Here is a 14,731-nt window from a genome sequence, read left to right as displayed (position 1 = left end):
CGCGCCGCCGTCGCTCAGGGTGAGAGCCCGCCTCTATCGGCGCGGCCGTATGACGTTGCGGCCACTGGATCGGCCCTACGGTGGCCTGTAGGGGCTGGGTCGCATGATCGGTGCGCGCCGCCCCGGGGCCCAGCCTGGCCCTTCCCTGGCCGCCATGGGCGGCAGGATCGAGTGCGTCTTCTTCAGCGAGTTCCACCCCACCCTGGGGCCCAAGATCACCTACCAGGTGTGGGGGGGTTAGTGCTGAGCCTGGGGTGGCCGGGGCCCGGGGGCACCTACCCGCTGAGCGCCCACAGGGGAGAGCGGGGGGGGGCCCATCTCGGGTGGGGGGACGGGGCTCGGCAGCCGGGCGAGGCTGGAGCGGAGCCTTGTGTGCCACTGCAGGTCCCGGAGGACTTCATCTCTCGGGAGCTCTTTGACACCATCCAGGTGTATGTCATCACGAAGCCCGAGCTGCAGAACAAGCTGATCACCGTGTGAGTGTTGGCACGCCACTCGTCCTTCCCCCGGGGGGCATCCGCGGTCCTCGCCACCGCCAGGGAAGTCTCTGCCAGCGGGAGACAACAGCTTGGTGATGTGACAGTGCCAGCCGTCAGCTCTGGGCTCACAGGGGTTTCAGTCCCCGTGGTCAGCAGGTTCATGACAATGCCCGCGGTTACCAATGCAGGGGGGGTGGGTACCTGATTCTGGGGATGGCTGATGGTGCATGTGGTTCTCTGTCAGCCTCAAATCCAGGAAAGTCAAATGAGCCTTGAGAGCTCTTCTGGTTTTGAAAGGAAACTGTTTTCTTCTTTGATGGTTGACTCCTTTTTTCCCCCCCACTTTTTCAGACTGTGTGTTTTGAACTCTTTGAGCATTTGGGGATTAGACATTATTTTTCCAGCAAAGCAGAGAAGCCCTCACGTCCAGAGCCAACCGAGAACTAGGCTTGTGTGGGGCTCAGGCCTCCCTGAGGGCATAGGTGCAGGTTATACTTGTCTTCCCACAGGACAGCCATGGAGAAGAAGCTGATCGGCTGCCCGGTGTGTATCGAGCACAAGAAGTACAGCCGAAATGCTCTGCTCTTCAACCTGGGCTTTGTGTGTGATGCCAGAGCCAAGGCCTGTGCTCTGGAGCCCATTGTGAAGAAGCTGGCTGGCTACCTCACCACCCTCGAGGTGAGGCCCAAGCCGATGCGAGCGGAGGCTGGCTGCCTCACGATCCGCCCCACAGAGTCACCAGTGTCCTGGTGCACATTGTGGGTCACTGGGCGTTGCTGGGGTAGGGGCCAGGTTTACGGCAAGGAGGGGATCGTGCTGGTTTTACCCACGCGTCGCTTGAAGTTTAAGGGATCCAAGAGGTGGAGTTCCTGTGGCTGGTAATCCTGTGGGCAGGAGCTGACTTGAATTTCTGTTCTCTTTAGCTGGAAAGCGGCTTCATCTCCAATGAGGAGAGTAAACAGAAGCTGGTTCCCATCATGACCATCCTGCTGGAGGAGCTGAATGCCAAGGGGAAATGCACCCTGCCCATAGGTACAGCAGCCATGCCGGCCCAGCAGCGAGGGCAGGAGTATGGCAGGGAGGCAGCTGGGCCATCCCCTGCCTGGGTTGGCTCTGCCTGCGCTGCTCCTGTCAGCTCCCTGCCTGTCTGTGCTTGGAGCTGGGGGACATCTGAGCCAGCCTTGCCCTGGGTGGCTCAAAGAGCCAGGGGGGATGGGACTGTGGGCTGCAAACGCCTTCCTCCATGCGGCGTGGTGGTGTCCTGGGGCTGACGATTGTGAGCTCCTGAGGGAGCAGAGGTTTCTGTGGGGACTGAGCGCTCCCCTCTCCCTGTCCAGATGAGTCGAACACCATCCACCTGAAGGTGATCGAGCAGCGCCCAGACCCTCCCATTGTGCAAGAGTATGACGTCCCTGTCTTCACCCAAGACAAGGACGACTTCTTCAACTCCCAGTGGGATCTCACCACACAGCAGGTCTGTGTGCTTGACCGGGGGCAGCACGCTTTGAATGGGATCTGTTTCCAGCCTGCCCAGAGGCAGAGGGGAGTCGGGCTGTCCCAGAGATCACCACGTTAGTGAGCATGGTTTGCTGCTTCCCTTGTCTTTGTGCTTGGGCCTGCGAGAAGCCCATTCACCCAACATGAGGATAAAATGCTGCTGGGGATGGAGCCCGCCTGCCCCAGTGTGCTCCCACACGCATGCGAGTTTCTTGGGCTTCAGGGTGATGCCTTGGGTCTCTCTGCTCTCTCCCCTCTCAGCTCTTGCTGCCTTCCCTCCTAGATCCTGCCCTACATCGACGGCTTTCGGCACGTCCAGAAGATTTCCGCAGAAGCCGATGTGGAGCTGAACTTGGTGCGCATTGCTGTGCAAAACCTGCTGTGAGTGTGTGGAAGGGGCCTGGCTAGCCCACAGGACAGGGGGTGGTGGGTGCTGGTAGAGAGGGTCCCTCACGTTTCCCTGTCTGTCTGCAGGTACTACGGGGTCGTCACTCTTGTCTCCATACTGCAGGTGCGTCAGGCCATGGAACGTGGGGCTGTGAGCAGGATTTGGGCAGCAGCTGCACCATTGGGGTAGCTGCACAGGGGGGACAGGAGGGTTCGGAGTGAGACAGGTTTGTCTCTTGGAGCGGGGACTGAGCAGAGCTGGTTTTCCCTTGCCCTCCAGTACTCCAACGTCTACTGCACCACGCCGAAGGTCCAGGACCTGGTGGATGACAAGTGTCTCCAGGAAGAGTGTCTATCCTATGTCACCAAACAAGGTACCGTGACCCCGCGCTGGGCTGCCGGCGGAGGCAGGGGCAGAGGGAAGCTGACTGGTGACTTGTCTCCGCAGGGCACAAGCGAGCCAGCCTCAGGGATGTCTTCCAGCTGTACTGCGGGCTGAGCCCTGGCACAACAGTGCGAGACCTCATTTCCCGCTACACCCTGCAGCTCCAGAGGGTGGACGAGAGGTCGGAGCCAGCACCCTCCTGCTCGGTCCCCGAGGGCGGTGGTGACAACGGGGGTGGCAGGGCAAGTGTGGGGGAGCGAGGAGTGCCCAACCCCTACAGCTGTAGGTGGGGAAACAGGAGGCAGGGGTGTGGCATGGTGGAACCAGAAGGGAAGGGGGGGAGCTGGGGTGTTTGACACCTCACCATTGTGGTCCCAGTCTCTTCCCTCCTCGTCCCCAGGAGGCTTATCCAGTTTGGTCTGATGAAGGGCCTTATCCGGCGGCTCCAGAAATACCCCGTCAAAGTCGCCCGGGATGAGCGAAGCCACCCAGCCCGGCTGTACACAGGCTGCCACAGCTACGATGAGATCTGTTGCAAGACCGGTGAGGATCCAGGCTCTCTGTGCAGGTGTCAGGGCCGGTGGGAGGCAGAGGGCTGCCCGCATGCCCAGAGCCATGCGCTCATTTCAGGGTCTCCCTCGCCCCTTTTGGGAGCTTTAAGACTGGAGGGGGACGGGCTGTGCTAGGCTCTGCACCGAGCTGGGCTGCCAAGCCTGTGCTGCCAGGGGAGAAGTTGGGGAGCCCAGTCCCCTGACACCACTAACACCCCACTGCCTTCCCCTCCCACCAGGTATGAGTTACAAGGAGCTGGATGAACGCCTGGAGAACGACCCCAACATCATCGTGTGCTGGAAGTGACGTCGGAGATGGCAGCCGGGGCCCGTGTGTCCCCCCGACGCGTCACCCCGTGTGTGTCTGTGTCTGTGTGTGTGTGTGTGTGTCCGGAGCCCGGTGCACCCCTCCGGCCGCGGTCGCTCCTCCGCGCCGCCAGGGGGCGCCATAGCCGCCGCCGCCGCACTACCACTGGCCCGCAGATGTTCCTCCGCGCCGCCAGAGGGCGCGAGAGGCGCCGCCAGCGGCCGCCCCCCCCCCCCCGCCCTTGTTGCCATAGCGACGCCGCCGCCGCCATGGCCGCCGCCGGGCCGGCGCCGCTGCTGCCCGCCGAGGCCGAGGCGCTGGTGCGGGCGCTGCAGAGCACCGAGCTGCGGGACACCGGCGGGCAGGGGTGCGGGGGGACGGCTGTGTTGGGTCTGGAGGAGGAAGGGCCCGGTTCTGGGGTGTCCGAGGAGGGTCTGGGAGGGGGTGGGCATGAAGAATGGGCTCTAAATTTGGGGTGTTCCCATTGGGGCTGTGGGGGGAGAGGAGGGGCCCCGGTTTTGGGGCCTCCCCAGAGAGTCAGGGTGGGGTGGGCAGGGAGGAGGGGCCCCCATTTTGGTGCCTTCCTGGAAGGACTGAGAGAGGAGGGTCCAGGGGGAGGGGGGATGAGGAAGGATCCCAGATCCGGGGTGTCCCCAGAGGGTCTGTGTGGGTAGGGGTGAATGGAGAGGAGGACCCCCAGTTTTGGGGTGTCCCCAGTGGGGCTGTCTCATGGTGGGTGTTGCTGGGGGCAGGCAGGAGAGCAGTTGAGGCTTCCATGGGTGGAACTGCTGCCCCAGGGAGCGCAGGCTCAGGGGACAGTGTGGGGTTTGGGGGTGTCTCACAGGCTCGGGGCATTTCCTGGGCATGGGGGGTGCTGGGAGCAGGTTTCCCTCCGTGAGGGACCCTCTCCAGAAGCGCAGTGGAGCCCTAGAGCCAGTGCCCAGAGGTCTGTGGCACTGATGGCCTTGCTGGCTGCCCCACAGATGGCTTCGGCAGCATGAGTGCGTGGAGAAGCTCAACATGCACGCCATCCTGAGCGCCTCCGCGGGCCAGGAGCAGCTCCTCACCGAGCTGCTGGTCACCTACGCCAAGGTGAGCCTCCTTGGGTGCGATAGTGATCCCCACGCCAGGCCTTTAGCCTCGAGCTGGGCTTGTCTTGTGGACAATGTGCAATTTTGGAATAAAATGGTGAAGATTCAGTTGTATCTCCAGCAAAGACATTGGACTGGTGGTTTGCCAGTTTTGCTTTTTTAAAAAAATTAAAGGTCAAGCTGTGTATTTCTACTTGCTGGTGTCTGATTCCTCTCTTGGAGGTTGTTTTGTTCTCTGCTGTGCACCGGCCCCTCCGCTTGTGGATCTCTGCCCTATACCTGGGATGTCGCAGCCCCAGAATGTGCTGGGCTGCACTGGGATGTGTGGTGCCCTGGACCTGTCCAGCTCCTCAGGGTCATCGTCCCCCTCTGCAACTCCAGGAGTGCTCTCTACCCACTGGTCTGTTAGTGAAAAGCTGTTGATTTTTGAGCTGGATGAATATAAAGATGGTGTGCCTCAAGGCTGCTTTCCTCCATGGGATGACTCCAAAGTCTGTGTGGCTGAGAATTATCAATAAAACTGGTTCCCTCTGCAGTACTGGCCTGAAAGGCTTCACTTCCCCTGTCCCTTCCCTGTCTAGATTCCTGTTCTCATTGGGGAGCTGATATCTGTGGAGATCTGGAAGCACAAGATCTTCCCTGTGCTGTGCCGGCTGGAGGACTTCAAGCCGAGAAGCACATTCCCCATTTACGTGGTGGTGAGTAGAGGGGGGCAGTGGGAACAAACTTGGAAATTGGGTGGGGACCACTATGCTTGAAAGTAAATCTCACCCTGAAGATCTTGGAGCTGGGGTTTTACATCTCACCAGGCTGAGAAGCTGCGGTGAACAGTGTGACACAGTGGGAAGTACCTGTTTTCCCAAAGCCACGAGTGACAAGCCTGTGTCCTTGCCGCCAGGAGGGACAGGGACCCACTCCCCGGGGAGTTCAGCTCCCTGGAGGGCTGCGCTCCTGCCTGATCCCACACAGGGGCTTGCAGGAGCTGCTGGGTGCAGCAAAAGCTGCTCCTGAAGGCAGCTGTGCTCCTGGCTTGTAGCTCCCAGCGACTTGGTGCTACTCTCGCTCCCAGGCAGCAACACCCACCCCTGGGGTATTTCCCCTCCCGTGAGCACTGTGTTTCTCTGGCACCTCTAACCAGAAGCCTCTCCTAGGTTACGTGCCTCTGGGTTAAGAAAAATGTAGCTTTTTCTTACCAAGCTCCTGGGACCAGTGGTCCCTTGGGCCATTCTGGGCAAGTGAGTGATCTGAGGAGCTGGGCTTCCCTGTGAAGGGATGCAGCCCTTGACCTAAGGGAAATCTGCCTGAGGCTTGGCAGTTTTAGCCCATTTTCAGTCCAGGGTGACACCTTGCTTGGGCAAGGTAGCGTCTTCCCTGGGCAGCCGTTTGTCTGCAGCATTACCTTGAGGCAGTTATCTCACAGTTCCCAGTCTCGGGACAAGGCTGTCTCCCTGGGCTGAGAGCAGCGCAGCCATGCAGAGCACTGTCCCGTCTCAGGCAGTGGCTCTGTGCCAGTGCCAGGGGCTGCAGCTTGCCCGAGGGCTACAGTTGTACTGCCACTGTAGTGCAGAGACAGAGTCCTGAGGAGCCCTGCTGGGAAGCATGGTTCTCTGTCAGTGTGCTATAGTGTCACAGGCATGTTAGCACACATATTAATATGAACTGCATGAACTGGCATTGTTTTAAAGATTACATCACTTGTATTTGGTTCTTGTGTTTGGCCACAACTATATCAGCAGCTTCTTAGAAGAGCTCTTTTCCCAGTCCTGTTGCCTGTGTCCTCAATGCTGGTGACTTGCTCCACTGTTACCTCACTCTTGCCGTTTTCCTCCCGCAGCTGCATCATGAAGCCTCCATCATTAACCTCTTGGAGACGGTGTTTTTTCACAAGGTAAGAGACAGGTTCAGCTTTCTTCAGTGTAAAGCCCTTGAGGGTGGAAAGCCACAGCTGTGGGGGCTGGCCCTCTGTGAAACTCTTGTCATTGTGAAGGAGATCTGCGAGTCAGCAGAGGACAGCATTCTGGATTTGATTGATTATTGCCACCGAAAACTGACTCTGCTCGCCGCTCGGAGCGCCAACGGACAGTCAGTGACCCCGGTCGGGCTTCATCCTGAGGATCTGGCCAGCCCCTCATCCATGCAGGTGAGGAGAAGGTCCTGGAGCTCACTGGGACATGTGTGATGGAGGATGTGGGCAGCCTGAAGAGGCACAGGGGGGGTCTTCCCGTGGAGGACTCCTTGACTGCAACCCCAGCACCTCCTGCCCATCTCAGAGGGCGTCTGATGCTGGTGCACGTCCACGGCAGCAGCTCGGCTGGGCCGGCAGCTGCACCCGCCTCGCTCCACCCCGCAGCCACGCTGCCGCCCTCTCTGCTGACAGGGCCAGCTTGAGGCTTCTTCCTGCAGGACGTGGCCTGAGCTCTGAGGCAGGAACACTGGGGAGCTGACAGTTAGGCAAAATATTCAGTACAGGGGTTGTGGCTGTTTGCCTTTGCTCTTGAAAGCTCTGTGGGTATGTCTTCATGGAGCTTCCTGGAGCCAGCCAGGGTTAACCATGAGAGGGATTCTTCCCTAAACTGATGTACGATGCGACTAGGAATTGTGCTAATGTGTTTCCCCCCAACTTCCTCGGCTCTCTGAGAAATGCCTCCTCTCTCTGCTGGTCTGGGCCAGCAGCAAGCCTGGAGCTGTTCCCAGTCAGGTGTTCCTGGGCTGCCTCACACCTTCCTGGTGTGGGAGCTCTTTGCTTCTGCTGTTTCTCAGCACCTTGAGTTTTCTCCTTAAACAACACACATGACAGGGAGCATCTGGAGAAGCGGGGTTAAAGTGATAGCCTGCAAGCTTGGCTGTACCTCCCATGCTGCCTCCATCCTTTGGCTTGTTGCCTGAGCACGTGCTCCTCTTCCAGAAAAGGGAAGGAAGTGGAGGGCTTCAGAGCACAATAGGGATGTTTTCCAGGAAATGTTTTCCCAGCTGGGGAGGGGAAGGGGGTGTCTCTGTTAGTGCTTTGACATAGCTCAAGTTAAAATCCAACCTTTTCTAGCCAATAGGGTTCTAAAAAGCGCTCATCTCCCAAGGAGCCTGGTTTCCTCTGATTCATTCCAGCCCCTCCTGACTCTACATACAATAACCCACTATGAAAAAGCTGTTCCTGCCCAATCCTGTGTTGTGGAGCCTGTTGTCCTTTGTGACTGTGTATGGTGGTAACCCCTGGAGCAGAACCTGTTCTGCTGTCCCCCAGAGGGACAGGCAAAAGATAGTCCCTGCCTGAAGGTTGCAGAGATAAGGTCTGGATACCAGGAGGAGCTGTAGGAAACTGCCTCACTGGGGGAGTTTGGAGAGGGAGGTGGCAGGGAAGAGCCCCTAAGGCTTTCTTAGTACCGTGTGGGGCACCGGCACGGGGAGCGCAGGGCTTCTTACCACAGGAATTTGGAAGGGAACTGTTGCAGTGGCACTTCAGAGAAATATGAGTTGCTGAGGTCAGTGTTCTGCAGACAAAGATGTGAGCTGCTAAGCATCTGGGACTGGAGAGGAGAAGCTCTGCCTGGGCCAGAGAGAAGGGCTTGGCACCCTCAGCCTGGCCATCCCGATGGCTGGAAAGAGGCTGAGTCAGAGGGTGGTCAGGCTGTTAGCCTGATCATGTGGGGGATGAACTGGGTGTCCATGCTGCCGGGGAAGGGAAGGAGGCTGTGTGGCTGGAGAGTGTGGCGTATCTGTGGGCTGGGATGACCACAGGCAGATATTCTAGCTGGCTGTACGCAAGCTAGAGGGGAGAGGCAGATCCAGGAGGGGTGGTTGTAGGACTACAGCTACGCCAGGGCCAAGTTTCTCCCTCCTTTTCCTCCTCCTCTGGTTCCTCTGCTGATCATGCAGCTCCCCCCTCCCTCAACCTCACAGGTCTCTGCAGGGCCATGGGCCACGAGATGATCCCACAAGGAGAGAGAGAGGAGGGGTCTGGGACTGGCCTCTTTCAGGGGGTGTCCTTGTGCAGGGGTGCTGCTGCTGATAGCCACAGGGAGATGAGGACAAGCAACAGTGGGCTGCAAGCACTTCTGTGGCTGCCCTGGCAAACAGGCAGTGCTGGCACAGTTGAGACGAGAAGCTGAGTTTGTTTTGCAGGGCTCTGATTTCCTCCCCAGTCTGTGGTTAGCGATGTGCAGCCAACAGCCTGCCTGCCTGTAGCTCCTGGGAAATGGGGCCTGAAATCCCGAGGCTGTGCTTGTCCCTCCACAGGAGCTGCAGAAGCAGGCGGAGATGATGGAGTTTGAGATTTCCCTGAAAGCCCTCTCTGTGCTGCGGTTCATCACTGATCAGGTGGAGAGGTAGGTGCCCAGGAGCAGCAGAGGACACACGCCAAGTTCTTCGGTTGAGATTCTGTGGGGTCGCAGCGGGTGCCTGGACCCCTTTCAGCAGCTGGCTGTGTCCGTGGTGGCAGTGGCACTGTGCCCAGGGAGGCAAACGCAGCAGCACTCCACCCTGCTCCCTCACAAGAACCCAGATCATTAGTTTTTTTCCTGCCTCTCCCAGTTGCCTCAGGGAGCATTTGTATCTGTTCTGGCGTTTGTCTTTGAGCACCATTTCACCCTTTCTGTCGTATCTCCAGTCTGCCCCTGAGCGCGCTGACACGGATGCTGAACACCCACAACCTGCCCTGCCTCCTCGTCGAGCTGGTGGAGCATTGCCCTTGGAGCTGCCGGGAGGCAGGTACAGATCGTGCCCCGTGGTACTACAGATCGTGCCCTGTGGTAACTGGGGCGCCGTGGTGGCCTGCTGGGACCCACATCCAGTGACAGGCCTGCTGTAGGAGCCCTTGCAGAAATGTGCTCCCCCTCCAGCCTCCCCTCCAGCCTCCTCCCCTTGCTCCTCACTAGTGCTCCCAGCCTGGAGCTGTACAGCTCAAAAGTGGCTGCAGCACAGCTGGGCTGCGGACCCGGCCATGCTCCCAGAAGCCGATCCTCACACAGGGCTGGGTCTCTTCTGAGCTGATCATGGCCAGGGTGGGAGTGTAGCACATCTTCCAGCCCCATCTGCTCCTCTGAGGAGTCTTGTCTTGGACACACAAGGACCGGAGTGCCAGTTTCAGCCTGTCTGCACCTTTCTGGGACAGCACTAAGAATTAGGTTGAGACATGTGCTCTCCCAGGCAGCAAACTGATTGCCCTGAAGCTGCTGGTCTTTGAACTTCACTCTTGCCAAAGGCCTCTGATCAAGTTGTGCCCATCAGCCATCACCTGCACCATCAGCCCTGCCTCCCGCACCTCTGCAGCCAGGTCTGCCCCCCTGCAGCCCCCCAACTTCCCCACTGCCTGCCTCTGAGCAGCGGTGGCGCACAGCCTGGGGCGTGGGAACCCGCACTCCCCTCCCCAGCCCCGCACCAGGGGGTCACAGCACGGGCAGGAGAGGAAGAGATGCTGGGAAGCATGTGTGTCTGTGCCTGCCGAGAGGAGCCCAGCTGGATGTGGAAGCTTTCCCCCTTCCTCCAGCCAGGAAACGCATCCCTTCTCTCGCTTGGGGTGTCAGAGGGACCTTTGATCCAGGGCCCTGAGGGAGGGACTGGAAAGAAACATGAGTGCAAGGGCATTTCCAGGCTGTGCAGATGCAGGGTTACATCCTCCTCCATCCCCAAGAGCAGCACAGTAGCTCCTGGAGCTTGTTTTGTCATTTCTATTATATTCATGCTACTTCTGGCTTTCACTGGCAGAAGAAACTCCAGAAGAGTGGGTATTGACCATGCTGGTACCCCCAAACATGCCTCTCCAGCCACTGTTGTTGCAGCATGGGCTCTCCCATCATCTACCAGTGCTCTACACTCCTGGGAGGTACTACACAGAGATACCTTGGGGATCTTTCGGTTCCTGCCACAGCCCTATTGTTTTAATGCATGTTCTTTATGCTTTTCATGCTCTCTAATATATTGTCTCAGTACCAAGTAGGGTGCTATGCTGAGCAAAGGGGTGGGGAAGCTGAGTCAGGCAGGAGCAGAGGGGCTTGCCTGGGGTGAAGTGAGGCAGTGAGCGTAGGCCAACATCCCCGCCTCTGAGCTGTCAGCCCTCAGGCAGCGCTGTCTCTCCCTGGAGTCACGTTTCTGCTGTCCCTCAGGCAAGCTCAAGAAGTTTGAGAATGGCGTGTGGCACGTGGTGCCCCCTGAAGACCAGGTGAAGATGACCAAACTCGATGGGCAGGTGTGGCTCGCCCTCCTCAACCTCCTGCTCAGCCCCGAGTGCCGGCGCAAATACCACTTTGATGGCTTCAACAAGAGCCAGCTCCTCAAGGTAGGACCCTCCACCACAAAGGCCTTGGGCGCTGCAGCACAGAGTAGGACCTTGCTAGCACTAGGAGCCCTCGGGCGCCTCTCCCCATCCTCACTGTGGGCTCCTAGGAGCCAGTGGTGGGAGAGCAGCGGGCTCTGTCACCGTGCCAGCAGCAGCAAAGCCTGTGTTTGTGAGACCACCTCATGGGACACTTGTGGATCGCTCTGCCAGTGCCCCGCAGATCCCTGCTCTTGCCATGCTGCTTGCCCAGCTCTGGCTGCCTTGTCTTGACCTCTCTCCGTTCGCTCTTCTCTTCCCCTCCACGGCCATAGCTCCGTGCATTCCTGACAGACGTCCTCATGGACCAGCTGCCCAACCTGGTGGAGATGCAGAGATTTCTGAGCCACCTCGCAGTGACAGAACCAGCTCCCCCCAAGAAGGATCTCATCCTGGAGCAGGTATCCTGTGGCTCTTCCTCCACCTCTCCAGCTGCTCTGCTTTAAGCCTGATAGCTCCCTACCCTCTTTTCCCCAGAGCAAGCCCAGCTCTGGAGAGGCAGTGGCCTGGTAAAGCAGCCAAGCACCCATTTCACAGTTACACCCTTACTGCCAGCAAAGTTGTCCATGGATGGTGTGGGAGCCTTGTCCTGCTACTGCAGTGGCCAAGCAATCGCATCTAGAGGCATCAATGCTGGGTTATAAACAGCTCTCCAAATTGCACTGAGGCCCCTGGGTGGTGGCTGCATGGGGCAGAGACAACCCCTGGCTTGTTTTGACAATTAACTCTTTATTTAACATTTATCAGTGTTTTCCTGATGAATTCTGGACTTCCCAGGGAAGAGTTCCATTTTACAGCCCTGGCCCGAGGCTGCTTGGCACACTGTGTACAGAGGGATGCCAAAGTCTGGTGATAGAGACTGGACTCAAACTGGTCCCAGCTGATATCTGGGGCTTGGGAGTTGGGCCCTGAGGGTCTTCAAACTGTGGGGGTTTTGGGGGTTTTAATTGTGCAGTGGTAATCTCTGGAGAAAAGTGTTTCCACTGCCTTTTTGTGAGCAGAGGAGAGAAACTGTATGTGGGAGAAATCTGCAGAGGGGCAGCTGAGAAGAGCTGGGAGAGCAGAGGCTTTTCCCCACTGCTGGAGACTCCTCCACCACTTCCTGGGGCGGACGGGTGGGTCGGGCAGCAGCCGCTTGGGCTGTGCGGAGGGGGAGCACGCTGTCCCCGGCGCGGCTGGCCGCGTGGCCCGTGAGCAGGGTGATGTGCCCTGGCCGGGGCTGGCTGTGGCTGAACCGGAGGCACGGCCCGTGCCAGGAGCTAGGGTTGGGGCAGGCTGCCGGCCAGCGAGCCGAGCAGTTGGGGCTGGGGATGGCAGCAGGGCGGACGTGGTTATGGATTCGCTCCATGAGCCTCGACTGCCAGCGTGTCGGTGGGGCAGGGACAGGCAGCTGCCACGCTGGGGACCTTGTCCAGCCCTCGCCCAGGCTGCTGCCCTTCTCCGTAGCTCTGCTTTTGTGCCGGTTGCTGCTCCTGCCTCCGCCAAGGGCTGGGGCTGAGCCCGGTTGGTGGGCAGGGGGAGCCAGCTGGAAGCACACGCATGGGCTCCCCACTCTGCCCAGAAAGCGGTGAACTCACTCCCTGTCACCGAGCCAATCTTTGAAAAGGCCTTTTTCCATTTGGCTGCTCCCAGAGCAGCCTCCTCCCCTTCCAGGCCTGCCTATTTTTACTCTGCCGGAGAAGGCAGCGCTGTTGGAAGCAGCATCGTCCTTTCCAGAGCCTGAACTCCCCGCACCGCTCTTGGCGGGCACTTTCCCTTTCGCGCCAGCCAGCCCTTCCCCGTGCGTTCGTCTTCGGGGAACTGACGAGTGGAAAAATCTGCTCAGGCAAACGGCTCCGGAGCACGAGGTTCACGCCGCTGCCGGCATGCAGGGCGCTGAGATCCCAGGGCTTTCTGTTCGGGAGACCAGGCCTGGGGGCTGAACTCTGGCTCCCAGCTGGACCCGGAAGGTTTTGTCTTGTTTCACCTGAATGCCTGTTGGCGAGCAGATCTGTCCCCTCCATGTACCCAAAGCACACCCTCGCTCTCTGCACCTTCGCCTCTGCACACGCTGCCACTGCTCACCCTCCTGGGGGGGCATCTCCTCATGCCCAGGGCTGGCTGTCCCCCCCACCAAATGCCCCCGTACCACAGCACCTTCAGTCGGGCTGTGAGCACCCCTTCCTCCCGCTCTGCCTCTCCCAACAGGTTCCCATTATCTGGGACCACATCCTCAAGAAAAACACAGGGAAGTGGGAGGCCATCGCCAAGCACCAGGTGAAGCGCGTCTTCAGCCCCACCGAGGAGGAGCTGAAGCTCCAGGCCCGCAGGTAAGGCCCTGGCACAGGTACCCAGTGGAGCCAGTGTCCCCATTAGCAGGGGCTGGAGCTCAGCACTGGGAGGACAGAGGGGTCTGTGGTACTGGCTGGGGATGTCCCCTCGGTGGCAGGGCACAGCAGGGACAGCTTGCTGCTTGTCGGCAGTTCCCTGGGAGCATCCTGACCCCCTCTCTGCCTGTCGCAGGTGGGCACAGACCTACAGCCTGGACATGATGGAGGCTCTGGCCCCCGACAAGCCCCGCTGCAGGGTGTGTGGTGCAGAGGCAGCCAAGCGGTGCTCTCGCTGCCGGAACGAGTGGTACTGCACACGGTAAGGGAGCTTTGCCACCCCCCCCCGTGCCCCCCTGCAGCCCCCCAGTGCTCCCTGCTCCGTGGATTACCACAGTCCTCACCAGAGGATGCTGTGAAAGGGCTGGCTCTCCGCCTGCCGTGTACCTCTCCAAGTCTTATGGCGAGGCTGACGGCCCAGGACACGGGTGGAGGAGATGCTGGCGAGTGCCGTGTTGCCGCTGCAAGGTGCTGAGCTGCCTGCACCCGCACCGACAGCAGCCACCAGCTGAGTTTCCCATGGTGACACTGTCTCCTTCCCCTGCGCCTTGGTGGGGCAGGAGTGCAGAGGAAAGACCCGTGGCTCTGTGGGTGCAGGTGACAGGCTGGGATGTGGCAGCTGGGATAGTGGCAGTAAATTAAATCTTCTCTGGTCCTGAACCATCTGTCAGGGTCTGGACTTAAACTGTCTTAGCCCCCCCAACTGGGAGCCGCATCCACCTCCCTGTTGGGCTAACGCTCGGCCATGCCAGCTTCCCAGCAGTGCCCAGAGCAGTGTGGGGCTGGGGTTTGTCCTTGTTCACTCCCAAGGATGCTCATGGCCCCGCTGCATCCCCGCTTGAGCTGCGGGCACCCCCCTTTGCAGCAGAGCCCCTGAGCAGAGGCCTTCCTCCCCACAGGGCCTGCCAGGTCCAGCACTGGCAGAAGCACAAGGCTGCCTGCAACCTGATGGCTGGGGCGCCAAGGAGCGTGGATGACCCGTAAGAGAAGTGGTGACTGGCATCTGCCCCACAGCTCGGCCAGACAGAGGTTCCCCTGCGTGCAGCCCGGCGACCGGGGAGAAGCTGGCAAAGGCCCCTTCTGCCTGCTCCCAGCCCCGGGCAGCACTGCCCAGGCTCAGCCTCTCCTCTCCCGTCACCTCACCACGGAGCCTTCTCCAATAAACCTCCCTATGCACCCCACTGCTCTTTGGGTCCTGCTTTTTTATTTCCTAGCTGAAGGTGCTAAACCGCTTCCTCCCCTCCCTTGCACCTAGAGCTGGGGGGGGCGGGGGGAGAGGGGGGGTGTGTCCATTTTTTCCCTTCTACAACAACAGAAATCCCAGAGAACATGAAAAAAGAGCCAATAAGGTTGTGGGCCAAGGC

At 59.5% G+C, this 14,731-nt stretch overlaps 2 protein-coding genes across 3 annotated transcripts; both read left to right on the top strand.

Moving 5' to 3' along the window:
* The first annotated feature begins 16 nt into the window (after positions 1–16).
* On the top strand, positions 17–4,890 carry NPRL2 (NPR2 like, GATOR1 complex subunit). The gene is made up of 12 exons (XM_074836449.1): positions 17–226; positions 385–476; positions 989–1,157; positions 1,403–1,511; positions 1,817–1,953; positions 2,260–2,357; positions 2,451–2,487; positions 2,644–2,737; positions 2,812–2,929; positions 3,149–3,291; positions 3,539–3,655; positions 4,590–4,890. Exons 1-11 carry the CDS (start codon positions 104–106, stop codon positions 3,604–3,606), a joined length of 1,188 nt encoding a protein of 395 aa, XP_074692550.1. The 5' UTR covers positions 17–103; the 3' UTR covers positions 3,607–3,655; positions 4,590–4,890.
* On the top strand, positions 3,540–14,548 carry ZMYND10 (zinc finger MYND-type containing 10). Of its 2 annotated transcripts, none has more exons than XM_074836447.1 (12): positions 3,540–3,655; positions 4,590–4,698; positions 5,279–5,395; positions 6,532–6,585; positions 6,685–6,837; positions 8,928–9,016; positions 9,298–9,398; positions 10,793–10,965; positions 11,277–11,402; positions 13,189–13,310; positions 13,504–13,629; positions 14,267–14,548. In XM_074836447.1, the coding sequence occupies exons 1-12, from the start codon at positions 3,615–3,617 to the stop codon at positions 14,349–14,351; spliced, it is 1,296 nt and encodes a 431-aa protein (XP_074692548.1). In that variant the 5' UTR covers positions 3,540–3,614; the 3' UTR covers positions 14,352–14,548. The 2 variants fall into 2 exon arrangements, with proteins under 2 accessions (XP_074692548.1, XP_074692547.1); XM_074836446.1 differs by having other exon boundaries at positions 3,615–3,973.
* The last annotated feature ends 183 nt before the right edge of the window (positions 14,549–14,731 follow it).

This window comes from Strix aluco, chromosome 11 (assembly GCF_031877795.1).
Source record: "Strix aluco isolate bStrAlu1 chromosome 11, bStrAlu1.hap1, whole genome shotgun sequence".
Classification (NCBI taxonomy): domain Eukaryota; kingdom Metazoa; phylum Chordata; class Aves; order Strigiformes; family Strigidae; genus Strix; species Strix aluco.
Note: the sequence above shows the minus strand (reverse complement) of the source record. Positions and strands in the feature narration are given on the sequence as shown.

Coding starts and splice junctions, on each gene's coding strand:
- NPRL2 (XM_074836449.1), top strand. CDS start 104: ATGATCGGTGCGCGCCGCCCCGGGGCCCAGCCTGGCCCTTCCCTGGCC. Junction 477..988: donor CAGAACAAGCTGATCACCGT/GTGAGTGTTGGC, acceptor GTCTTCCCACAG/GACAGCCATGGAGAAGAAGC. Junction 1,512..1,816: donor GAAATGCACCCTGCCCATAG/GTACAGCAGCCA, acceptor CTCCCTGTCCAG/ATGAGTCGAACACCATCCAC.
- ZMYND10 (XM_074836446.1), top strand. CDS start 3,615: ATGGCAGCCGGGGCCCGTGTGTCCCCCCGACGCGTCACCCCGTGTGTG. Junction 4,699..5,278: donor TGCTGGTCACCTACGCCAAG/GTGAGCCTCCTT, acceptor TTCCCTGTCTAG/ATTCCTGTTCTCATTGGGGA. Junction 13,630..14,266: donor AACGAGTGGTACTGCACACG/GTAAGGGAGCTT, acceptor TCCTCCCCACAG/GGCCTGCCAGGTCCAGCACT.